The sequence below is a fragment of the Syzygium oleosum genome, unplaced genomic scaffold (genome assembly GCF_021117445.2).
Source record: "Syzygium oleosum isolate NSW1041296 unplaced genomic scaffold, Sole_v2.1 Sole_v2.05, whole genome shotgun sequence".
NCBI lineage: Eukaryota > Viridiplantae > Streptophyta > Magnoliopsida > Myrtales > Myrtaceae > Syzygium > Syzygium oleosum.
In genome coordinates, this window is record NW_026607489.1 from 345535 (window position 1) to 372085 (window position 26551).

The 26551-nt window shown below is 40.5% G+C and overlaps 2 protein-coding genes across 6 annotated transcripts; one reads left to right on the forward strand and one right to left on the reverse strand.

Annotated features, from left to right (window-relative positions):
• The first annotated feature begins 1908 nt into the window (after window positions 1–1908).
• Window positions 1909–7634, forward strand: LOC115670719 (probable LRR receptor-like serine/threonine-protein kinase At2g16250). Of its 2 annotated transcripts, XM_030592054.2 has the most exons (5): window positions 1909–2134; window positions 2469–4695; window positions 5231–5359; window positions 6104–6126; window positions 6442–7634. In XM_030592054.2, the coding sequence occupies exons 2-5, from the start codon at window positions 2753–2755 to the stop codon at window positions 7032–7034; spliced, it is 2688 nt and encodes an 895-aa protein (XP_030447914.1). In that variant the 5' UTR covers window positions 1909–2134; window positions 2469–2752; the 3' UTR covers window positions 7035–7634. The 2 variants fall into 2 exon arrangements, with proteins under 2 accessions (XP_030447914.1, XP_056167258.1); XM_056311283.1 differs by having other exon boundaries at window positions 1909–4695.
• Window positions 7635–16416: 8782 nt separating this feature from the next.
• Window positions 16417–25346, reverse strand: LOC115670726 (uncharacterized). Of its 4 annotated transcripts, none has more exons than XM_056311610.1 (18): window positions 24665–24805; window positions 24192–24275; window positions 23363–23685; window positions 22943–23020; window positions 22610–22830; window positions 21677–21769; window positions 21399–21482; window positions 21032–21148; window positions 20404–20509; window positions 20261–20323; window positions 20085–20138; window positions 19708–19765; window positions 18882–18958; window positions 18173–18243; window positions 17291–17351; window positions 17156–17215; window positions 16982–17044; window positions 16417–16780 (listed from the first exon to the last, which is right to left on the reverse strand). In XM_056311610.1, the coding sequence occupies exons 3-18, from the start codon at window positions 23654–23656 to the stop codon at window positions 16658–16660; spliced, it is 1623 nt and encodes a 540-aa protein (XP_056167585.1). In that variant the 5' UTR covers window positions 23657–23685; window positions 24192–24275; window positions 24665–24805; the 3' UTR covers window positions 16417–16657. The 4 variants fall into 4 exon arrangements, with proteins under 4 accessions (XP_056167585.1, XP_056167586.1, XP_030447931.1 ...); XM_056311611.1 differs by having other exon boundaries at window positions 23363–23714; XM_030592071.2 differs by lacking the exon at window positions 24192–24275 and having other exon boundaries at window positions 24665–25346.
• Window positions 25347–26551: the final 1205 nt, after the last annotated feature.

The window sequence follows — 26551 nt, forward strand, 5'->3', positions numbered from 1 at the left end:
TTTTGAAAATTTCACAGGACTAGATTTGAGATTCGAATAAAAGTTAGTGCTTTTTATTGAGACAAAAAAAAAGTTCGGGCCAAAATTATTACTCAAGATAAAGTTGGCACTTTTTTTTTTGGAATTAGCCTATTTTTTTGGGATTTTTTTGGTCAAATTTTTTTTGTCCGTAAGGCAATAGAAAATTCAAAAGCTTGGAAAATTGTGTTCGGACCCAGTTGCACTTACAATAATTAAATACGGACAAAGACTCGCGACTTTTCCTTTGGGCTTTTTCGCTAATGCCAATCATTTAGAACGCGTTCGACCGATAGATAGGACCAGTCCCGATCGCCTCTGATTCTTTTTTGTCAGTGGATCCCATTTTCTGCATGACTGTCCATCTCATTTATGTAATTCATCTTCTCACTTGAAGTTTATAAAAAGAAAATGATTTTCGCATTTTAATATAATATTTGAAAAAAGAAAAAAAAATTCACATCATTTCTGGATAATTAATTGGGTTAATATCACGAAAAATCCCAAACTGTACACATGCGACAAATTTACCTTAAACTAATTTTTTTATCACCAAAATTCCTAAACTGATACACTTGTGACAAATTTACCTTATGTTAGTTTACGTTAAATTTTACTATCAAATTATTTTATTAAATGACACACGGCAGTTGACGGATGTACCAGTTTTGGATTTTACCCTTCGTTTGTCATAGGTGTACCGGTTTGTGATTTTTTGCAGTATTAATCCAATTTAACGGAAACAAACAGAGGGTAAATTTCTCACAAACGTACCAATTTAGAGTTTTTGGTGGTCAAAAATTAGTTTAGAGTAAATTTATCATAGGTGTACCAGCTTGAGATTTTTTGTGGATAAAAAATTATTTTGGAATAAATTTATCATATGTGTACTAGTTTAGGATTTTTCATGACATTAACCCTATAGTTAATTTGAAGACAAATAAGTATAAGAAGCCGACTCTAGAAATAAATTTTGGTACCGAGTTACGACCGCTTTTATTGAAGTGAATATAGAGAAATATTGTATGTCTCCTAAGTCTTGAATGTTATATCTTTAGGCATTTTAAGTTAATATAGAATTTCATGGGTTCAAGGTTAATCTATGTAAGCCAAGGTTTTAGGTCACTGAAAGAAAATCTATATGGAAACCACCCAACAAACTCTCGAATTTTATTATGCTTTTTTAAGATTGATAGCGTCTTTTTAGAGGTAATTGGGGCCATTTAGCTATGAATTGACATCCTTATATTCGAGATTTGGTCTTTAATTTTGTAATTGAACATGGCCTATGGTGCAAAAAAATTAACATAACATGTCGAATCATTTTGTAATCATATACGATCGTTTAGACTATATTTATAATATTGATAAAACTATTTATGTTTCGGGGTTAGGCTCAATTATCAAGGAATTGACTTTTTTTTTTTACGAATTAGGCATGTGATAATGATTCGATTTCCTCATGCCATTACATGCCAACAATCTCATGTTTGAACCACTCGATCAAGTTTCGATTTGCGCCTTACATGGCCCATAGATTTCGGATGCTATGAGCCGGAAGTCTATTCTCGTAATCAAAGCCATGCAGGAGGAGGGATCTTCATATTTTCTAGAAGATCTGAATACCGTTGATTGGAGATCGATAGCCATTGGATTAGAAACACACATCCATGTTCATTGTAGAAAAAAGTGCTTCTATGCTATGAGAAAGCTATGGCTTTTTGGCAAATGAAACCACACAAAGGAAGAGAGAAAAATCCGATCCACTATTGCAACATGAGAGAGAGCTCCATCATCGACGGTGGCCGTGCATGTGACCCGAATCGATAGAAAAGTCAAATGCGTGAACATCAACCTCCCACCCCCACCCCCCCCCCCCCCAATCAAACCCTCATGACATCACTTTCGCCTCGCCATTTCAACATCCATTGCCAGAGCCACCATCACAAAAACACGACCCGACTCGACTTGAACCGTGCCTCCTTGAGCGGCATCTCGGCGAGTCTCGGTCGGCAGTCCCCAGAAGAGGAGAGGAAGAAGAGGAGGAAGTAGTCATTAAATAGCTCCGGTGGCCGAGAAAGAGACGTCGTTGTTGGCAGTAAAGCCCGGCGGTTAGGTACACCTCTCACCCCCACCATTAATATCTCTCTCCGTCCCCTCTTTAATGCATCGCTCAGCTATCACGAAATAAGCAAAATCCAACCCAAAAAAGATATCTTCATGCCCATGCCCATGTGATGCTCTCTTGCCCAACTTGAAGACACGTTGACTCCATATTTAGGATATTAGTAAAACTACGAGCTTCACAGACATAGGATAATATGATCATGCTGTGATGCAGGGGAGAGAGAGAGAGAGAGAGAGAGAGAGAGAGAGATTGTATGTTGTGAATTATCTTAGTAGTAGAAGCAGGGGAGGTCTCATTTATTCTCGGGGCGTGGTTTGGTCAGCGTTTGCAGAGGCGGAACAAGGGAACAGCAACACCGGCATCGAATGCAGAATCAAAAGCTCGTGATTGGGAGTGGCAAGAATTAACAGAGAAGAGACAAACAATAAAGAAAAGCAGAATGGGAAACTCTCCCCAGAAATATCATTAATAAAATACACGCATTTATCGGAACACCAACAAGAAGGAGAAGGAAGAAGAAGAACAAGAACAAGAAAAAACAAGAAGTATTTTTGTTACTGTGAGATGCCCAAGAAGATTATGAAGCGGCTTTGAGTTTCGTCGGCCATGGAAGCGAAGCGAGTTCTTGTTTTAGCGGCTCTGGTGTTGTTCTTCATCCAGTGCGCGGCGGCGCAGCGGAGCACCCTCAACTCCAGCGTCGAGTGGTCGGCATTGCGCCGGCTCCGGTCGTCTCTGGGCCTCCGAGCCCGGGACTGGCCCATTAAGGCCGACCCATGCCGGAACTGGACGGGCGTAGAGTGCCGGGACGGGCAGGTCACGGCTATCAGCGTTTCGGGCCTTCGGAGGACCAGGGTCGGGCGGATGAACCCCCGTTTCGCTGTGGATACTCTCGCCAATTTGACCCTCCTGGAGACTTTCAACGCTTCCGGGTTCTTGCTTCCCGGGTCGATACCCGAGTGGTTCGGATTCCGCCTCCAGGGTCTTCAGGTGCTCGATCTCCGGTCCTGCGCCGTGAACGGCGCCGTCCCAAGTTCACTGGGGAACTTGAGTAGGCTCACGCATCTGTATCTAAATCATAATAATCTTACCGGCAATATTGCATCCAGTTTGGGGCAGTTAACCGAATTGTCGGTTCTTGATCTTTCTAGGAATTTCTTGACTGGGTCAATACCTGCTTCATTCTCAATGATGAGTAACCTTTCCATGCTTGATCTTTCATCGAATTATATATCCGGGACGGTACCGGCGGGTTTCGGATCCGTCTCTAGTCTTCGAGTGCTGAATCTTTCGTATAACAGCCTCACAGCGTCAATTCCAGGCGAATTGGGTAATCTATCTCAGTTGGTAGAGCTTGATCTCAGCAAGAACTCTTTTTCTGGTGCTTTGCCTGTGGAATTGGGAGGGTTGAGGAGTTTGAAGGGGATGAGAATTGGTAGTAATAGTTTAGAGGGTCAATTGCCGGAGGGGTTTTTCTCAGGCCTCTCTCAATTGGAAGTTGTGGTTCTTAGCCAGAATAAACTGGACGGAAGAATTCCTAGTGGAGTATGGTCCTTGCCTGGGTTGCGCTTAATTGACATATCCGCCAACAACTTCACTGGTGAGTTGCCGAGCGTTGGTTTGAATGGCAATGTCACTCGGGCAATTTTCAACTTCTCGGATAACATGTTATATGGGAGTCTCAACTCTTCGATCAGGTTTTTCAATTTGACTGATCTATCAGGGAATTACTTTCAAGGCAAAGTAAGTGATGATAGTCAGAGAAATGCTACTCTAGATAGAAACTGCCTTCAGGTTTTGCCGGATCAGAGGAGTTTAGCAGATTGTAGGCTTTTCTATTCTGAGAGAGGCTTACAGTTTGATGATTTTGGAGCTTCGGGACCAACAGATTCGCCATTCCCAGTATCTGCTTCAAAGAAAAACAGAAGACGGGTGTATATACTGATTGGAGTATTTGGTGGGCTAGCCTTAATCGTAGTTATGGTTGTAATTGTCGTGCTGCTCCTGAGAAAGTGCAACAAGAGCATCCCTGATCAAAGAAGCATTGCCGATAAAGGGCCTGCTCCTGATGGAGATGGCCAAACGGTTCCCAAGGAGCCTTCCGAATTATCAGGTCTTGGAGATGTCTTTTCCTATGAACAGTTGGCCCATGCGACCAGTGAATTTAGTGAGAGTAATCTTATCAAACATGGCCACTCTGGGGACCTGTACCGGGGCATTTTGGAAAATGGGACCATTGTTGTCATTAAAAGAGTCGATCTGCGTTCATTCGACAGAGAATCGTACATAAGGGAATTGGAGATTTTCAGGAAAATTTCAAATACAAGATTCGTCCCACTCTTAGGTCACTGCTTTGAGCACGAGAATGAGAAACTTTTGGTCTACAAGTACATGCCTAATGGAGACTTGGCAAGTTCGTTCTACAGAGCAACTGATTTAGAGGACGAGAGTATGCAATCTCTTGATTGGATTACCCGATTAAAAATTGCAATAGGAGCTGCAGAAGCTCTATCATACCTACATCATGAATGTAACCCTCCTCTTGTGCACAGGTATCAGCTTTCACTTATTCAATTTTTAAGCTGATTCCATTGAATTTTGTTGGCATTGGAAATAGTTGTTTATCAACCATTAGTGGCACTAGCCTATATGCCTCGTTCATAATTTCCAATTTTGTTTGACAAGTTGATGGCTAGTCAAGCAATCTGTACTTGCATGTATCAATATGTTCAACTGTCATTCATTTACTTGTGCTACTTAGCTGATGCACAAACTGATGATTCCTTGTCATGTTATGTGGCATCATCTGTGAAGAATGAATGATCTGTACCACACTGCGTGCTTTATTTCTGTACACGAGCTGATGCCACAGCATAATTGCTTTCATGAGATAAAGAATCTCGAGAGTGATCAAACTTGATCACCTTAACCACTGTGTAGCGTGCACCTTTTTGTTTTCAGTGTCTTTGAAGTTGCATCTCTTCTTTGATTTATCTAAACTCTACTTTCAGATTATATATTGGCCAATGCCTCTTCAGTCTGAATTGCACAAGTTGAACTGAATATTTTCTTGTTCTTTGGTTAAAGAGATGTTCAAGTGGGCAGCATACTTCTCGATGATAAATTTGAAGTGCGAGTTGGAAGTCTGAGTGAGTCTCGTGCCCAAGATGGGGATTCTCATGGTAATGTTATCACGAGATTGCTACGGAAGCCTCAGTAAGTACCCTTTCATTCAAGCCTATCAATTCCCAATTGCCTCATCAAGAAGTTGCATGATGACATAAGTGAATGCAGACCCAAAAAGATTGAGAAGGCAGTAAGAGGAACAAAGTTCATTAAAGATAGAGGAGTGAAAAAATTTTGTATCTAAAAAGAATTTGATTGTACATCTTCTAGATATATGATAACATGAAGATGACTTCATAGGTGGCGTCAGTTCATCTTTTATGCTTAGATGCGCTGCTAGCTTGAGATTCTTGTCATTACTAGGTCCATGGTGAAAGTAGTAATCAGATAGGTGTCAGGTTAGGGATCACTTGCTCAGCTGATTGCTTTTGCCTGTGTACTTTAGTAGGACAATCCAGCAGTAGCTGATATGTTCGATCTCCCCTAGCTTCAATTATGGTATTCTGGAATCCAATTGCCTTATGGCATGGTTATAGTGGTCGAACATATAGTTTACTACATGAGAATCTACTGGAAGGCAATTCTCAGTTAAATGATTCACTTATCCTGCTGATGTTGGCGGAAAAATTTGTTCACTCAAATTAATCCAGCCAATCTTAAGGTTATTTTAGTTGCTCCATGAGAACAGATTTGGTGATTTATCGTCATTATGCAGTGGCATGCTGAAATAGTAGATTTTGGTTCTGCTTAGCTCAATTATTTTTCTACAGAAAGTGACTCATTTGTATTGCACCATCTTCTGTACTTATGATGGCAATTCTTTGTAATGTGCAGGACGTCTGAACAGGGCACTTCTGGTATGTCTACTTCACTTTCTTGTAAATATCACGTGGTCTAGCATCCTATGTTGAGCCTGTATCGCCTACCCACACTATAGATTACTTGGAGATTATCTTCTGGTGGGAGTTAGTGTAACATAGATATCATTGTCTAGCTAGCCATCTTAAACTTTTCATTTTAAATGTAAGTACAGGTTCTTATTCAGGTATCGTCGGTTGTCTGAAGTAAATCGAATATGTTGGAGTGAGAGAAAATAAAAAAGAACAATTCTGAGGCAGTGTAGTTCAGTTTCTTGGATGATGATCTAAATTCTGCTCTATGCTAATCTGCAGGATCCTCGTCGGCTAATTGCGCTTATGATGTGTTTTGTTTCGGGAAAGTCTTACTCGAACTTGTGACGGGCAAGCTCGGCATCAGCAAATCAGACGATGCCACAATAAGAGAGTGGTTGGAGCACACTCTATCTTACATCAGTGTGCATGACAAGGAATTGGTCACAAAGATCATGGACCCATCTCTGATTGTGGACGAAGACTTCCTAGAAGAAGTGTGGGCCATGGCAATCGTGGCTCGGTCATGCCTTAACCCTAGGCCTTCGAAACGGCCGCTCATGAGATACGTTCTCAAGGCATTGGAAAACCCTCTAAAAGTGGTAAGAGAGGACAGCTCCAGCTCGGCGAGGCTGCAAACTGCTTCTTCGAGAAAGTCTTGGAATGTCGCCTTCTTTGGAAGTTTGAGACATAGCTCGTCAGACAGCAATACCGTTCCCACGCAAATCAATAGCAATGGGTTCAAGCAATCGGGGAGAGTGGGCTCTCACAGTAGCGGCGGGAATGACTACTCGTCATCGCACAAGAGATTATCCAGCGAGATCTTCCCCGAACCAATCGCAATCACAGACATGGAGAGGCTGGATGAACATTAAGAAAAGAAGCCTCATTCTTTCCAGAGAAGAACGGAGCTGAGTTTGCTTAAGCACCTCATCTCCTTCAAGGGTCTGTTCTGTCCATTTTGAAACTATTTACAGAGGAAAATTGCTCCGCCCAACCCTTGAGATTATAATCCGCTGAGCTCGAATAGAAGAATGCGAGCTCATTAGTTTGAGTGAGTTTGTAAAGAAAGGCAGATAGAATATGTTTTAGCCTCCATTCTTCTTGGCTTCTGTCCATAGAAGCTGCAATTTTTTGTGTCATGATTTGCTCATAGTATAGCTGCCAAAGTTGATTAGAAAATCTGTGAATGATATGGAGAAATTCATGTGCCATATACTTTGCCCGTGTTAGTCTGTTAAGGGTGTCAAGAAGCCAACTCTGCTGTACCTGAAGAACATTTTTCCCTCTTCAGGTTTTTAAGTGGACAAGAACCTAATGGATATAGTTTCAGAGTTGACTAGTCAATGTGACTTGCTTGCCGTGTGTGGCTTCATGATTGGAACTTCATTTCGTATTCTTTGTTGTAATATTTTGACTGGATGTTCCCAAGAGCATGTTTCGTCCGTCAATTTTGACCAAAAACTTCTTCCGGTTACTTGTGGATGATATTGTCTTCGTTTTACAAATAATTCTTGCAGTGTATTATCTGTTTTGTAGTCCACACTTCTACGGAATCAAGTTGACAAACTCCTATTCGAATCAGCAACTCCATAAACTCCTTGGAATTAGTGTATTTCCCAAGTGTTTTTGAATTTCACACGGAAGTTTCTGTCGAACTTCTTCCACGAAACGACATGTCAACTGACAATAATTTTCTCCCATCGACGACATAGGATTAGTCCGCCAAAATCTATGCATGACCCACCACCACATGACATTCCTGAAAAGCATTTCCCTGAGTATAACTTGTCAGATTAATTAGTCGAATTAGCCTCTTGACTGAAAAACCAGCACAATAACCATGAAAACATCTGAGCATATAAGCGTTTAATGCAAATGAAACAATGCAGAATTCCCATCTAATAGGTTTTTGGGTCTCATTGTTTTGCCTACCTTTCAATTTGGACATATTCAAGATTGGTGTACTAATACAACGTGATTTAATCGGACATTACGATTAGTAGACACAGAACATAACCTTCGTCACTCCAAAATTCAAGAGGTCATGGGTAGTTCACTCCACTAATAGCTTTCACCATCCAATCCTTAGTATGTCATTAGGTCCTTCTTCATGGTTCTTACCTTGTCACGACGTGGATTGATTTTCGCCCTGGCCATACTTGATTTGAAATAATTTGGAGCAAGCAACATGTACGTATCTACAGTCGCATTCCAAGGTATCTCAAATAAGGTGGCTCTACTTTGTCGTGGTCTAGGTCGCTTTTGGTCTGATGATGCTATGACAGTCATTGATGGAGTCATCCGGCCTGAAAAAAAAGAACGAGAACGTGAGCTCGCTTTCTTCGGGAAGCTCTTAGGAAAGCCTAGCGTCAACATTCAGACTTCTCAAAACATCATGAGGAAACCTTGGAGACTTGAGAATGTTAACGTTTCACAATTGGAATCTGGCATTTTTGCGTTTGCTTTTAAATCAGAATACCTTGGATGGGTTATTGAATCTAGACGTTGGTCTTCCTGTAATCATCTATTACTACTGCTTCATCCCTGGGAACACAACACCCCATCTCACGGTTGTGAGTTCAATATGGGGTCCAGATCCACGGTCTCACTTGTGAGGGGTTTTCAGAAGAGGCAATTTGCCGACCCACCAGTAAAACTGGTGAAGTCCTTGTAGAATTTGAACCAAGTCACCAAACTCTAAGTTGGTAGGGGAATGATTAATTTGGATCTGTCGGCTCCTCTTAAACCAGGGACACTACCAAGATATGAAGGGAGAGTTCTGTGGGTCGATTTTAAGTATGAAAGTTCGCCTTATTTTTGCTGCTCTTGTAGTAAAATTTGACATTTTGCCTATTGTGAAGAGATTGAGTTCAATGAAGAACAATTGGAGGAAGGATCTCAAGGGTGTTTTGGTGATTGGCTGAGTGCAGAAAAGCCTGAACCAAGCCCCCATGGGAAGTTGTTATATATGAAAAGTTATAGCTATCCCACAGAAACTGAAGAAGTCCCCGAAACTCCCCATCCCTAAATAGTTTCTCCTTTTAATAATAATTCTGATGCAGCCTCCAAAGATGGGAAAGGGATTAGTAAGAACAGCCAGGGAAAGGATATTGCAAGTGCTGGGAGTAGCAAGGGCAATGAGAAGAACCTCTAAGAGCCTTGAACAAGGAGAGTTGATGAACGTTGAGCCAATAAGCTCTGAAGGTCTGTTTTGTAATGACAGTACCCAGCTGGTTCCCTACCAGTATAACAGTAATTTGGCATCAGGAAAGAAAATTATTGTGTCCCCAGGGTCATCTTTGAAGAAGAAAAGTAGTGATCGAGAAAGACCAGAATATTCGAACCTTGCATAAAATGGCATGAGGAAACACAACTTTGACGAGCCATAACTCTTAGAAACTGCAACCAAAGTCTCCTCCGATATTATGTCAAAATTGTTCGGGGTTGGGCAACCCTTTGACAATCTAAGCTTTGCAAGCGCTTGTAGTAATTGCCTCAGCCCAAAAATAAGATAACACTTCACTTTCTATTATCATGGTCCTAGCCATTTCTTGAAGAAAACGATTTTTACTTTCCACAACTCCATTTTGCCGTGGAGTGTAGGGAGAGGAGAAATTGTGTTCAAAGTCATACCTGTCATAGAATTTTAAAAAGTTTTGATTTTCGAACTCTTCACCATGATCAGTCCGGATTGATGAAATGTTGTAGCCCTTCTCATCTTGTATTTTTTCATGCAATTTTCATGAATGCTTGAAGTGCATCATTCTTGTGCGTTAGGAATAACACTCATGTGAACCTTGAGTAGTCGTCCAGACCATGAAACAATATTTCCTTCCCCCAAGGCTTGTGCTTCTGGTTGGTCCAAACAGGTCCACGTGTAACAGCTACAAAGCACGATTAGTAGCAACAACATTTATTTATTTGAATATGCTCTTTGCTTGCTTACCCAATGAGCGTGCATCACAATCCTCGTACAAGGTCCTTAGCCCCTAGCTTAGAAATCTGGCTTCATGCTCATGTATGCCAATTTTCAAAGCCATATCTCTTGTTCGTCTTTAAGTGAGATAAAGCACTGAGCATCGTCACAAAATCAAGGTCAAGTAGATAGATATCGCCAAATCTCTTCCCAGTGAATGACTGAGATTTGTCTTTGCTTACTCCAATGCACTTACCTTCTTCGAAGCTTATTGAGAAGCCTTTATCACAAAGTTAACTTATGCTTATCAAATTGTGTTTGAGTCCTCTCAATAGCGGTACATCTTCAATGATTAGGTTTCCTAAATTGATGTTACTCTTGCCGACAATCTTTCCTCTATCCTTTTCCTCCAAAAGTGACAGCACCGTAATCAACTTGAATCGGGTTTACAAATTTGGCAGCATCTCCAGTCATGTGCCTTGAGCATCCACTATCGAGATGCCATTTGCTCCTCTTCCTAGTTGTCATTGAAGATTTCTTTTCTTCAGAATATCTTAATTGCCTTTTGCTTTCTCAAGTTCTTCCTTTCCTCATCATATTCTTGAATTTTCTTATTAGGAGCACCATATCCTCATCATCTTCATCTTCAGATGATGTTTGATCACTTACGTCATCATAATCAGTTTTGAAAGTTATAACCTTCTTACCTTTGCTGTTGTTTTCCTCATTCATGAGTTTAGCTTCACTAGACATTAATGTCCCTATTAGCTCATCCATGGAAATTAGTTGAGTCCTCATTGGTCTTAGGTACAGAGGTCTTCACATGACTCCACTCCTTTGGCATTACCCTTAGGAGTTTGTGTCACCATTTCATCTGACTTCATCTTGTACATTTCGTAATTGCTTAGGAGAATGTTCATCTTTGTCTCCCTTACTCGATCTGTTTGGAGTCGATCCCATATTTCTTTTGCTGAGGTACAAGACTAAATTTTGTTAAACTCAAAAGGAGACAACAACTTTTGCATTTAGTGTAATTCTTCTTCCAATTTCTTCACGGGTAGGAGCACGTGGTGCTGGTGGAACTTCTTCTACAACTAGTATTACTGAGGGTCTAGCACGTGGAGGAACTCTTGCCCCATTTTCAATTACTTCCCACTTGACAATTTCAGTGGCCTACGGTTATGCCTTCATTTTTTGTTTCCCGTAGCCATAGTTACATCCGTTAAAGTATGGAGGCTTGGTTGGAGCTTGTGATTTAGGAACACCAAAACCAACAATGTTATCCATATGTAAGATCTTTATGCTCCCAAGTAAAACACTAGTAATATGCAACGAATTTTTGATACCAATTGTTAGGTTAACAATACAGCCTAAAGAGGGATGAATATATTGTTTTCGGCATTTAAATAAACTTTCTGAAGGAAGACAATAAGTAGAGGTCTAACAATGATTAGTGGCAAATCAATGATGACAGGTGTAAGTGTTCCTAATAAGCATATGCAACAAATAAATAGAATAATGAGGAGATATAGAAGATTGCACGAAGGTTTATAGAGGTTCAGCTTTATTCCAAAGCCTATGTCCTCTTTCCAAGGTAACAGCCTACCACCGGTCATATTCCACTAACAATTTTCAAGCCAAGTTACAATCAACATGTACTGTTCCTATCAAACAATTGATCACACCATCATGACATGAGTACTGCCATCACACTTGTACATCTCCTTTTAACATGATTACAAAACAGCAAGAACATTACACAAAGAACTTTCAAATGGACAAATCTTCAATATTATGAGAGAAAGAGAATGATGAACACTGCTAGTATTTCTCTATTTTTTCGTCCAACCTTTTTGAGCTTCTTTGATCTTTTTTATATAAACATCTTCAATCTATCCGATAGAGTCATTTGGGAAGCTAGGAGCCGTCAGGGGTTGATTGGAGCAATTACCAAGGTTAGAATTGGCCATACAATCTGTTCTAGCGGCAATAGCAAGGTTTTCCCAAAATGGTGTGTGTTGACGCTGTCACATTCATTATTCTTCTAAGAAATTACTAGCTATTCTTTGACATGTTCCCGATTCAATGGCTATGGTCCTTTTGACAAATGGTCATCTTCAGACGACACATTCAACAACATCTCCCAAGACTCATTATTAGCACAATCCGAAGTTCTTTATCACTCAATATCAACACGTGCACACAATTATTAGGGCCCAATTCCCTAAAAAACTATCAACTTTAGCCTTTGTTTCAATTATATCCCAAACTTTTTTTTGTCTCATAAAAAACCCAAACTTTTACTTTTATCCCAAATCTACCCCATTAACTTTTCATCCAATTTTTTAATATTATTTTTTATTTTTTCGAATTTTTTTATTTTTCCTTGCCTTTTCTTTTTTTGTTTCACCTTCAACCTCTCGGCCGGTCCGGCGACCGGCCAGAGGCGCGGCAGCGATGTCGGCCCGCCGCCTCGCCGGCCGCCGGGCAACGCCTCGGGCGAGGTAGGCCCAGCCTCGCCCGTTGGCCGGCGAGGTCGGCCCGGCCTCGCCCGCCGGGCTGGCTGGGTGAGGTCGACCTCGCTAATAGCCGGCGGGGTGAGCCTCGCCCGGCCACGGTGAGGACAGTCTGGCGAGGGCTCGGCCCCGCCGGCAACTGGCGAGGTCGGCCTCGTCCAACAACGGCGAGGTCGGCCGAGGCTAAACCTCGATGTTGCTGGGCGAGGCCGAGCCTCGCCAGCGGCCGGCATGGCCGAGCCCTCGCCAGAGCATGGCGAGGCTTAGCCCCGCCGGCTATTGGCGAGGTCGGCCTCGCCCAACGCCGGCGAAGTCGGCCTCGCCTAGCAACGACGAGGTTCAGCCTCGGCCGACCTCGCCGTTGTTGGACGAGGCCGACTCCTTGCCAGCCGGCGGGGCCGAGCCCTCGCCATCGTCCTCACCGTGGTCGGCGAGGCTCGGCCCCGCCGGCTATTAGCGAGGTCGACCTCACCCAGCAGCCGGCGGGGCTGAGCCTTGCCAGCGGCCGGCGGGGCCGAGCCTCTCCAGCGGCCGGCGGGGCTGACCTCGCCGTCCCCCGCCTTTGGCCGGTTGCCGGACCGGCGACCGGCCAGAGGTTGAAGGTGAAACAAAAAAAGAAAAGGAAAGGAAAAATAAAAAATAAAAAAAATCGAAAAAAATAAAAAATAAAAATAAAAAATTGGACAAAAAGTTAACGGGGTAGATTTGGGACAAAAGTAAAAGTTTGAGGTTTTTTATGAGACAAAAAAAAGTTTGGGATATAATTGGGATAAAGGCTAAAGTTGAGGGTTTTTTAGGGAATTAGGCCCAATTATTAGTATATTGATGCTGTCTACATTTGAATCGTGAGAAATGACTTGCGATTGATCGTTCGATGATCTTTTTAAGTATGTCAGCTTCCAAAGACTTCAAGTTGATGAATAATTGACCATGGTACCTCCAAGTCTTCATGAAATCCTCGTTATATTAGACTTGTTCTTCTCTCGTCATTATCTTCATTAGGCTTAACTGAACTCTTGTATATCATCAATATCAGCACAGTCTTTCTTAAGGTTATTACAACCATATGCACTTATCATGAAGATTAGTACCAATGATGGTTTTGGATCCATCAAGATGTTTTTTCAACAAATTTGGCTAACAAAAAATGCTGATGTGACTTTTTTATTTTATTTTTCTCACCTACATGGCATTATAAGACTAAAATGACGTCGTTTTGGTCAAAATCCTAATTTTTTACCCATATCTTATTTAAATGAGATTAAAAAGATAAAAATGCTCCATTTTTTTAAAATAAATTAATAAAAGAAAAAAAAAGAGTCACAACAGGGCGAGGGTCACCCCCTCTGGCGATTCTGGCGATGGTGGGGCAGTGCCGCCGCGTAGGTGGCCTATGGCTGTGACTTTTTTTTGTTTTTAGTTTGTGTTTGTTTTCTCAAAAAAAAAATTTGAGCCTTTTTTATCACATTTAACTAAGATTTGGATAAAAAAATTAGAATTTGGACCAAAACGAAATTGCTTTAATCTTACACTCCATGTAAATGAGAGAAAATAACAAAAAAGACATGCGGTATTTTTTGTTAATCAAATTAGACAAACTTAACGAAAGGACTAGATTGTACCGAAATGTCAAGTCTTAGAACTTGATTGCACTTTTTGAAAGTTTTATGACTCAATTGCACTTTTTTGACAAGTTTTAGGGATTCTGATATACTAATCCTTTTTATGTTTTAGGCTTTCTCAACCAAACAATACATAAAACCCACATTACTCTCATTTCCAAGGGGTCTCACCCTTATAGTATGGAGTAATATCATGCAATAAGCTTGTGCAACTTCAACTACAAGGTGATTGTAAAGGTTCTGGCAAATAGACTGAAACCATGGCTCCTGTAATTGATTTCTATTAAGCAAAGTTGGGAAATAGATTTGGGACGACATTTTGATGGTTCTGGAGATTCTTCATCAAATGCGTATTAGAAATCGAAAAGAGAAATTGCAAGTTTTATTGAAATCGAATATGAAGAAGGCATATGATCCTGTTGAATGGGACTTTCTTTGAGCGCGGGTTTTGTCCAAGGGTGGATTAACTTGGTTGTGCAATGTTAAAAACGGTCACTTTCAACATTAAGTTTAATGGGGAACCTCTACCTTAATTCCAGCTTGCGCGTGGAATCCGACAAAAGACCCTTTGTCTCTTTAATTATTTATTTTGGATGTAAATGTGTTGTCCACTCTTATTAACAAGGTAGTGGAGAATGGCTCTACTTAAGGAGTTAAATTGAACAACATTCTTTCACCTGCTACTTTTGTAGATGACTCCATCTTTTTCCTTGATGGAACACTTTGAGAATGTCAACGAGTCTCGAATGTGTTAAATCAGCATCGTACAGCATTGGCTGTTAATCTCAACAAATGAATTGTATTTTTCAGCAAGGATGCCCCAAATCCTTGAGGAACAACCTACCTGCTGAGTTAAGAGGGACCATAATGGAAAAAAAGAAGAAGGGAATTATCTTGGGATCCCCCCTTGACGGGAGAATTTCATAAAATGTGATGTTTGCATTGATCTTATATATAGTTAGTATGAAACTAGAAGATTGTAAAAAAATTGATGTCAAAAGCTGGCATGGAGATATTTTGTATAGTGGTTGTACAAGTATTGCCTACATATATGCTATGACTATTTTCAAGATTTCAGTGTCTATATGCTGTGCCGTAGAGAAGAAGTATGAAAGTTTTTTTTTGTGGAAAACAAGGAAGAAGGATGGTGGTCTTGGTTTTAAAGGTTTGTTACATTTCGACAAACCTATGCTTGTTTTGATGCTTGTAAAACAAGCATTCAGCCTCACTCAAATTCCTGATATTCTTTCGAGTGAAGTTTTAAAGGCCTCTACTTTCCCAAATGTTGATTTTCGACGGGCTGGGAAGGGACCGCGTTCATCATGGAGATGGCAGTTTTATTCGAGGAAAAATGTGGTATCTAATTTTGTGAAGACCATCGTGGTTCTTACAATCTCTCATTACTCAATGATAATCTACTATCTTTCCTGATAAAGAGAAGATCATTCTTCAGGTTATTCTGTGATCCCAGAAGGCACCGTGTCCCCTTATAACATTTCACCATTGGATTGAAATGCAACAAATCTCAACCTAGACTATTGTGATTTTTCGCTTTTCAATGTAACAAAGTGAAGTCCAGAAGATGCAGTCTATTGGGGTGTAAGGTTTGGAAGAACTATCCAAGACATTCAGGAGTCCAAGAACTCTAGAGATCCCTGCCCCTAGGGTTCAAGCATCCACTATAAGGTTCTGTCAATTTTCTTCAAGACCATAATGAATTAACAGACTTCAAGTGGATGGTTTAGGCAACAGAGTAAAGGCAAAGGGAACGAAAAGTGAAAGGAAAAAGCCCGTCAACGAGCCTAGAAAGTCTGGTGTCTACTACAAACTATCCACGCTCAAGGACCCCCAGTCAACTTTCAGATTATTTTAGGGAAAATTGGAATGTGGAATGACAAAATATATGAGAGGAAATTTCAAATGAGAAATGAGAAGACGACATGAGCATCATCCAGTTTTCCCTCACGATAATAAAAATAGTTTCGTTAGTCAGGCAGCCATGTCAAAAGGAACAGATAATTGTACAATGTACGAACTCTGTCTGGATGTAGCTATCCTCTCGGTTAGAAGATCTATAATTTTGAATTCGTAGTATGTGCGCTGAATCTGAAGGATGTTTTGGCACATCGGAAACCGATAAGTAAAAAAACTTGACAGCACTATAGCATTCACGAATGTAAATCACATTGCAACACCGCAATTCATGAAGCCATTTCTTCCATAACAGTTGGGGCTGTCTTGAGATTACAGGGAAAAGGAGACTACAATGCTTAAAGATCTAAATGTACAATCAAGAATACATTCCCATACCACTACAGTCAGCGAGAGAGAACTCGAACCTCGTGAGCACTAGGCTGCGGAGATCTTTGCTTTCCCAGAAGCAAATTAATCCGTTTGGTTTCACTTTGGTCCCAAGATTTATCGGGCAAGGCCTAAAAAATTCACAGGGGAAGAATATCAAACTCATGAGGCATGAAGTCTTCGCTGGGTCTGTAGTATTTGTCTGGTGAGTACAGGCTTAAGTTGGATACTTGGCTTGTATAGAGGCAGGCAAATCTCTCGACCTGCATATGGTGGTAATTTTGGTCAGAAACCCTCTCATTAGGTTACATTTGAGTAAAGCCAGGATACAACTACATAAAAAGAGGTTACATTGTTGGACAATACTGCAGTAATATCATGCTGGTTCACATTAGCTGAGCTAGTATTCATGATAGCAACAAAAATTAAGACAAGTGCTTATAGATACAATGTCAAAAGCTTACTTGATGTGCAAAGCGGGAATTCTGATATCCAGTCTTCATTAGTTGTCCCCAGACCTTGTGAAACTGAATTGTTCATGAAAAAAGAAGTCATGGTTCCGTTAGTGTAGCTAGATTTAAGCATCACCATGCAGCCAAAGAGAAAACAATACACATAGTAACATGAACATTCTTTACCTTATGGTGGCAATCTCTTTGAGCCAGTTGATGGCTGAGACGCACTTGATCCCTTTGAGACTAATAAAATGATAAAAAAGGAATGTGTTATCATCAATGTCATACAAAAGAGATATCGCTTGGCTTTGTCCTTACCTCCAGTTCTTCCACCTCAGAGGATAACTCCTGCTTCTCTTCAGGATTAACATTTTCAAACCTGAACAAAATATCAATGTTTAACATACTTCACCAGTCCAAGATATGACTCCACACTAGGATAAAGAGCAGTCAACCATAAATTTATTTACTATTAAGAGACAACCGACTCATAATTCAAGTAGTAGGATTTAATGGCAAATCAAATCGAGGGCCATGATGCAAGAATCAACTGTACACATGAGAATTGTGGAAAACTATAATTATCTAATACGGGATGAATGACAGGTAAAATTTCTACCTTGGCCAGAAACCCCAACATCTATTCCCAGCTTTTATCATCTTTTTGTCAAGTTCAGCACCATATTTATTACTGGAACTTAAGGCAGATCCCACTTGAGAAGCAACATCATTATTATGCGGACAAACCTTCACTGTCATCCTAATCATTCACTTCTGTACCCCAAGCATATGAACATATAGGTAAACAGACACTATGAACTAATAGAAATTAAAAGGCAGAGCACTTTCACTTGACATGATTGAAAATTGCTTGAATGGATATGCCAACTTCCTTAGGAAGGATAGGGAATTGCTTCTACATAGACAAGAGTCTGCCCTTATTAATATGTATGACAAGTTAAGTTTATTGTAAAACATGACCCAAAAAGACTTCACAATTACAAAAAACTAAAATAAATTGAGCGTGCAACATAGAGACCTGAGCTAAACTTGGAAGACACGACTGGTAAGCAAGATCAACCATCTCTTTAAATAGTACAGATAAAACTGAATGCCTCATAAAAGAAATACATAATAACAGTAGACATTTTGAATTCCACAAATTTCCACAATCTATGCATCTTTAAATATAGTACTTACTTGAGAGACCACTTTAGATGATGGATTATATCTTCAATATGATCCCGCTCATTCCTCATTAATCTGAGTTGCTGCACGGAAATACACTTACATCAGGTTGATGCGTATTATATGTTACAACCAAGGGAAGTCTACCATTAAGAAGGATATGTTAAGAAAAAACAGAGATGAACCCTTGAAAGGCAGCAAGGATCCATGGATGATATAGTGGACTAAAGAGTGTGGATGCCCCTCCATCATCCAGACCCTCAAAAGAAATCCTTCACTAAGGAAAAGAGAACTGAGTCCCAAATTAGACCTTCTATACATTATTTTTAGCGAATGAACCAATGACCTGCAAGGTAACCTAATGTCCAAGGACAAAATGGCTAAATTTTAGTCCTGCAAAGCATAGCCTGCAATATATCAATACCACAATGTTGGTGAATTTGACCAATCATTTATCCACAAAATTTTTGAAAAACCCTTATATAGTCTAGTAAAGAGAAAAAGGGGTATTCCACTGCACAAGGCTCATGCACTACGGGGTCTGGGAGGGTTGGAAGAATGTAGCCAACCCCTAGTTTTCCAGAGAGGCTGTTTTGGCAACTTGAGTTGGTGATCTCAGGTCACAATGAAGTAAACTTTTACACCAAACCAACGCTCACCCTCTTACATAGTCTGGTAAAACAAAGAAACAAAAAAAAAAACAGAAGTTCTCCATAAACACCTTGCGGCTGTCCCTTAATTCCCATAGAAGTTTAACCTCCCTTTCAAGCTCCGGAACAACAAGCATTGTACGCCAACCTGCTCAACATACATGATGCAACCAGCATAGAGCAGTTAAGCAACTACAGCATATGGATTTTTATAATGAATTAACTGACAATAACAGTAAAAAGTAAAGCCATATGAACATCAAAGCTGTATATTCAAGATTCAATGTAGACAAACAGCACATTTAGGAGAAAGACTTCTAAAATTATCATTTTTCAATACACATGACATTCCTACGATGCAGTCCACCTTAATTTTTGCCCAGTACAGCCATACTTCCACTATTTCCATTTGTCAGTGTTACTGCCTTATTGTTACTACCAAATTGGAAACTAAACCCTGCTTATTATTTAGTACAAAGTCCACTCCACCGATGTACATTCATAACTGATAAAAGAGACTTGCTATCCCAGAGAAGTCAGATCTTCTTCAAAATCTTCTAGTTGTCTTTTGTCAAGTTCCAATCTTAAAGACGTAAATCATACAGATTGCTCAAACTCCAAAAACTAACTGGATGTTTGGATATTGTCCTAAATGTGCTTGAACATGTAGCAACCAAAATCTTGCCAGCATGCTCTTACACAATGCAAGAAGAAATGATTGTATGTTGTAGGCAGATATCTCTCATTCCACAGTTCAGGTAAAACTGACAAAAGCTGCTAACAAATCACTTAACACTACTCAATAAGTAGATTCATCATAGAACATATTCTGCTATACTATTGGCTGATCAGACTACAGCTGGCAGAAACTGCTTTAGCAAATCAAGGGAGTCATACCAAGGACCTTTTTACTGCGCAATATATCCCCATAGATGTGGTCCCCGACATAAAGGACCTACCAGAGAGGTGGACAATGTCAATTATATAAGTATATTCAAGCATCAAAACTCATATAAAAAGTAACAACTGTATCCAAGCCTTTCAGCCGAAATATTGGCACTGAAACATCTCAAAAAATGTGATAATCAGATCTTAGATATGCAATAAGATCAGGACGGTCCAAAGCTAAAGATGAGAGATGGTTAATGTTCCAAAAAGAAAGAAGAAAGATTGAGAAAGAAATCCACCATGATTTTCATTTTTATGTTACTCATTGGCAAATGAAAAGAAAAAGGTTCAATTGCCAAAATAATCAGAAACATGGACAAAATCACCTGTGAACTTGACTCAATGGAAAGTAGTTTATGAAGATGACCAACATTTCCTCCCTGAAAAGACAAGTTTGAAGCATAATTGACAATGGAAAACAGTCATTCCGTTCAACCATAGTTATGGATTGGAGAAAGTACATATTCATCTCGGAAGAATAAGATGTTTGTCAAAGAAATACCTGAAAAACTCTGCAACCTTTGTTTGATTGCTGCAACATCAATCTTGGCGAAGTGTCTCCCACCTTCAGTTACCCTTAATTATCAGGGACGTGGCACAAGCATATAAAGGGCAGAAAGAACTGAGTGACTCTACAAAACTAACCTGAGGCATAGGAGTGCCATTATCAGTATTAAGCAGCATCCCGGACTCAGGTTCAACCTCAAAAAGATTGGCCCGATTATCCTCATGGAAAAAGCCAGGCTTTGCACTGCATGGACAGTTCCGTCCATTTAGTTATTGCCAAATTAATTAAAGGCCATGAACATATGTTGACCACTGAATGCATTAACTCAGATTTATAATCTGAAAGATCAAAAGCCAATTGAATCATGCAGCAACGTCGCCTTTCAGTATTTTTTATGACTTGTGAACTTAATTTAAAGGAGTACACCAGCTAACTGCATGGCAGTCTCCCTTTAAATCAACCAAGGAGATGACACAGACAAATACTTGAAATTTTAGATGTCTCAAACTAAAATCTAAATAGAAGGGCTCAACAGTTGTGGAATAAAACACTGCTTCGTAATGGCATATAAATCTTAAAACAAGAGAATCCTAACACCCCACCCAATTCTTGCTGAAGTTATTCAAAAAGTAGAGGAGCAGCAGATAAAATGCGAGCTGCCTGGCATGTGATAATGCTACAGTATGGCAGCTACAGTCACTAAATGTGAAATGTGAAGGAAGCAAATGTTTGAATTTTATCTAGTTACTCCAAAAACCAACATACCTGCCGGTGATGACAACGTCAAAGTATTGGAGCCAGTCAAAATTGCTGGAGGAATTACCACCTGATTTATGGGGACCACAAAGATAAGTCATTACAATATTTGTGTAGTCCCATAAACTGCAACAAAAGAATAAGGTATGTCAATAGCAAATAGGAAAACTTAAAGTGCCAAACTACACTAAGAGTTTTTCAAAGTGAAAATGGCAATCAAAAAAAAAAAAATGAGAAAAGTTGTGCCACATTCCATAGAAGATCATCATCAAGAACTCCCTACTTCAAAATATAGATAATTAAAGATGACAGAACCACATTGAGATACAAGCATAAAGCTATTACACCTTCTGTTCAAAAGAGAATGAATCCATACCTGTTTGTTGCTAAGAATGTTGCACGTCCAGAATCCCGGAGCATTTTGAGCAAAGGTACTATAGATGGATCCTCATTGATATACCTTGCAAAAGAACAACCAGAAAGCCCACAGAGAGAGAGAGAGATTATCTGTCGGCAACCCAGAAAAGTCTAATTAACCAGTGCTACACCCCAACACTCTAGTAATATGAGATGAAAGACCTTTTCTAGAAAGAAAGCTGTCCCTGTTAGACATAGTTAAGTAGGCTACTATTGACAGAGATTTTTTATATCTACCTTTTAGGATCTTTCGCAACCATTTGCTTCAAAGTCCCATCTCGATGACACAAATCAACCGCAGCTCGAACATCTTTGTACATACGAGCATAGCTGGAGGGAAAATTTGCAAAATATAATGGGTAAAATAAGGCAGGCATATGCAAAATAATGTGACTTTAAGGGAAATAAATTGTCAAAAATCCCCTCCTGTCGGATGCATCTTAACAGTCTTGTCACCCAGAAATTTGTGTGTACTTCATTAAAAGAATCACTCGTTGATGTTTTCACCAAAAAGACTAGGCTATGATTGAGCAAGTATATTATAAAACCTCGCGATTGCAATTTTGCATAAATGTAGGAAGCTTGAATTTTTTTAGCAATGTTGGATGTTTCAGTGTTGCACATGTCATCAACAATAATACAGTTAGTAGGACAGCACTCGTAAAAGGACAGAAGGAGCCACTCCTGCACTTTCCACCAGAACATCCTCAATGTATATCTACTTTCCCATCTATCTAGACATTTAACCATGGCTGTCAAGTGATATGACCAAAAGGAACATCTATCTTATCAATTACAGAGCAATTAAGAGTCTATCTACGAAAGTTGTCCGTTAAGTGCTATTGCAATTTCTAATTTCAAATTTTAGGTGTTGCTAAAATCATACAGGAGCATCAGTCAACAGGTTTTGATAAAAGATCGCAGAACATGAGATCACAATGCCGTAATCAAAGAAATGACAAAACAGGGGTAATCACCATGATAGTTATCCATCATGTTATGGAAATTGCTATAAACCTATGTTGATGAAAGTACGACTCTATTTTGCATGTAAGAGCATTTGTTACAGCTATTAGAGGCCCTACTTGTTAAAGTAAAAGGATGACAAAGAAATATAGTTGAATATACAAACTTGTTAAGCTGCAAAGAGAAAGTCGATTGTCCTCTTACTTGGTGCCATCTGGAATCTTTCCTGGATTCTTGTCCTTAAAATCAACTAGTTGTGCAAACAAATAAGCTTCAGCTAGCGAAAACAGGGTATCAATGAGGGCATAGTCTGGCTCATCAAAAGAATCTCGTATCAGAGTATTGCCATAGGTGCTGACTTTCTCTTCCTTAGTCAACTCTCGGAACCCATGGTAGGCTACTTTCACATATTTGTGCCTATCCATCTGTGTAATAAAAAGTTGCATTACACTAAGTGCTAATCTAATAGAAAGATTGAAGTAACAACTTGCCAATGGCCAAAAAAAGAAACAACTAGCACAAAAACAAAAGGAAGACCTTTAAGATGTTGCCTCGCTTCTTATCAAGAACCAATCCCCTCACCATGTACTTCCAATCAAAGGACCATTCCAACAACTGCATAAATTGACCTCATTCAGCTTGCATGTTAATTTATAAAGCACAACAAGTACATCATTACTAATCTTAGTCATCCAAAAAGATAAAACAGGAAAAAATTCTGCCGAGAAGTTGGTCTAAAATATTTGCATGTTAATTCCATTACTGGAGCCAACTTTTTAGTTGAAGAAATTGCAATAATCACTATCACAATCAAGCAGAGATTACTGGAAAAGGTAGTCTAGCAATTTCGATAGCATCAAACATCACAATTATCTAAACCAAGCACAAGATACAAGATAAAGCTATTTTAGTCACTAGAAGAATATGCCACAAGGGCAGAAAAGATATTAAACAAACCTCTTTGGGGTATCCCAAATCATAGACGAGTTTCTTGATTGTGCCTTCATACGCAAGGGACTCAAAAGTATCAGGCTTGTATTGAGCCAAAGTGTAGTCCATGTCAAACCCCACAGCAACAATATTCCTCATATTTAATGACCTGTTGCAAAAGATCTGCTTTGCGATGTCAATCTTCTGTCCTCCTTCTGGAGAGGACCATATGCATGGCTTCAAACCATTATTTTCAAAACTGCCCGTCCATGAACAGTCTAACGTCCTGTCATCAACAGCGGTTGCACGAATCCCGTCCATCGAGTAACTTGCATGCAATTGACAGGCTCCTGCTTTGGTTAAGGAGAGGAGCAACAGCCTTGATGAGAAACCGTGTAATTGTACAAATTAGTATATGCTCGATGCTCATAGGTACACATAATAACAACAGGTTCCTAAAAGAAGCCATAACATAGTAAACATGGCCCAGAAGAGCTTGCCTACAAAGTATCTGGTAGTAGTAACTAAGCAACAAACAAAAAGACTGTCGTAATCTGTACCACGTCGAATCACCACGACAAAACAAGCAAGAATAAGACGAGGAGTTTGGTTGAATCAAATGCCAGCAAAGCTGGAGCATAGGCTCAGAATTAGCCAAATGCACCACAGAGAGAATTTATGTGCACTTTTCACGCCCAAACCCCTATACTAAGTTCTTGACCATCCCTTTCTTCAACTAAAAGTTCATCTTAGCCATTCAACTAAGTCCAGTCCCGACCAGTAAAACACTCTTCTCCCATGAATTGCATCTAGAAATAACTCCGTTTAAACATTAGAAAAGCAAAAGATATCTTACCTCACATTCAATCAAAAGAGCACATAGCGGTCCACTTAAATGTTCCCCACTCTTAGAACTTCCCGTGTATGCTCCAAGTATGACCTAAAAATTCAAAATCTCAATCAAACAGCAGCTCTTTGCTCCCCAGTAGAGTTACCTACTGAACCAGCCCAACTTCTCCCCAAAAACCACCTAAAGACACTAAAAGAAGCAAACATTTTGATCATATAACCAGCATAAACCCACTGAATTACTTCCCAAAGAACAGATTCCCGAGAACAACTCAACAGATACCATAATGCCGTACCGGATAGAACTCCAACCACTCGAACTCGAAAGCCAACCATCAACGCATCTCTAAAGCTCCAGAACGCAAACAACGAAGGCAATAATCTAACTACCGATTCAAACAACAACCTTAAAGACTAAAACAACAAAAGAGCATCGCCAAGACACGAGAACATCAGACAAACGAAGAAGAGCCGCCGAACCTAAAGTGAGAATCCCTCTCCTCCTGCCGGGGAAGCGCGCGGGCCTCGAGAGACAGCGGGAGCCGGACCAGGCGCGGGAGCCGCAGCCGCGAGGCAAGAGCGGAGGGAAGAGGGAGAGGCAGAAGGCGACGGGCTTCCTCGGGACTCGCATCGTGGAAGAGAACGAGGGGGGACCGGTGGCTCTATTTATACAGGCGTCCCCGTCCTCGCCTCGGGAACAATGCGGACCGGACGCGTGGAGGCGAGGAGGCAGGAGGCGAAGCGGAGACGGAATCGGAATCGGGTGCTAGCGGCAGCAGCAGCAGCGGCGAGCGATTCCAGGTTGGCGATTCGGTTGCAAGCAGCAAGGGCATCTACGCGAGGATAACCGATGACGTCATCGCCACCGCGGCCACCGTTGGTCCACGTCAGGCAGAGGAGGCAGCAGCAGCATCATCTGCGCTGGGTGGTGGTGGCCGTCGCCGTCGATTCGGGTGCGGACGGAATCGAATGATGATGATCCGTCATCGGGAAGTGGATGAGTAACTGCCCCTGCATCTTTTTAGAGAGAGAGAGAGAGAACTTGATTCCCGAGAACATTCGCGTGGGAGTAGGGGATTTGTGCTGCTTGCGCTTTGTTGCAGAAATTAGAAATGGTGGGTGGGAGCTCTGTCTGTTGGTTCGGTTAGAGAGAGAGAGAGAGAGAGAGATGGGAATCGCAGACGTCGTTATGGTGCGTTTGGATGAAGGGAAGATGCTCGGGTGCCACGTGGGAATTGTGGGGATGCTTTCGAGATGCCGATGGTGACTGATGGCGACTCATCATCGCATGTGATTGGCCTGTGGTCTTGTGTGGATTGGGGGACACTAGTGGTCAGATTTGGTTCCAATTTCATCTTTCTTTTCTTTTTTTTTTCTTGTCAAAATTTTAAAAAAATTTCCTTGTATCCAAAATGGAAAAAGTTTGGTTGGTGGACAATTTTGGACAAAAGTTGAGTCGGACAGAATCTACTTGACCTGGAATTGATTCATTTCTTGGACATTTTGCTTAAATGATGATGTTGTAGTGCTTTCGCAGTGTTTCTATTCCAAGTATGGCCAACCAAGATGACGTGCTTTGATAGGAGAAATTACACTCACGTTCAAATGGAATTAATTCAGCTTCATGTTGAGTAACTGAAGAGGTAGCGTGGAAATAAGAAAGCAATTTGATTGGCTGACATAAGACAACGGTGGTTTCCCACTATCTGATCGAGCCGTGAGGCAATAAAAGCGATTTCTTTAGTGAGTGACTTGGCTATCACGATTGTATCGTGAACAAATTAGTAATAGCAAGAAAAAAAAAATGTTGGATCATTACATCACATTTGCATTAAAAAAAGAGTTTGAACGAGATGGGTTCCTTTCTCGTCCGCCACTAGAATGTTTGATTTAATATAATGAAGAAGCACAAATTATCCAACGAGTGAGTCTGTCATCGCAATCCCACCAAGTATGAGTGGGGAAGCACAAGATCGCGATACACTGAAGTCTACGCCCCGCTTTTCACAAACTAACCAAGATTGTCTAATACTGAGACTAGATTGAAGAATCAAACCTATAACCTTCGACTTACAAAGTAAATCTCGAACCCTCAACCAACCACTTCAATCATTTCTTGGGCATTTTGCTTAAACGATGGTGTTCTAGTGCTTTTGCAATGCTTTTATTCTGAATATGGCCAATTAGGACCACATGTTTTGATAGGAGAAATTACACCATTTTGCAAAAGTTGGGTCAGGTAAGTCTAGACCCGAAATTGATTTATTTATTAGGCATTTTGCTTAAATGATGGTGTTGTAGTGCTTTTGCAATGCTTTTATTTCGAATATGCCCAACTAGGACTATGTGTTTTGACAGGAGAAATTA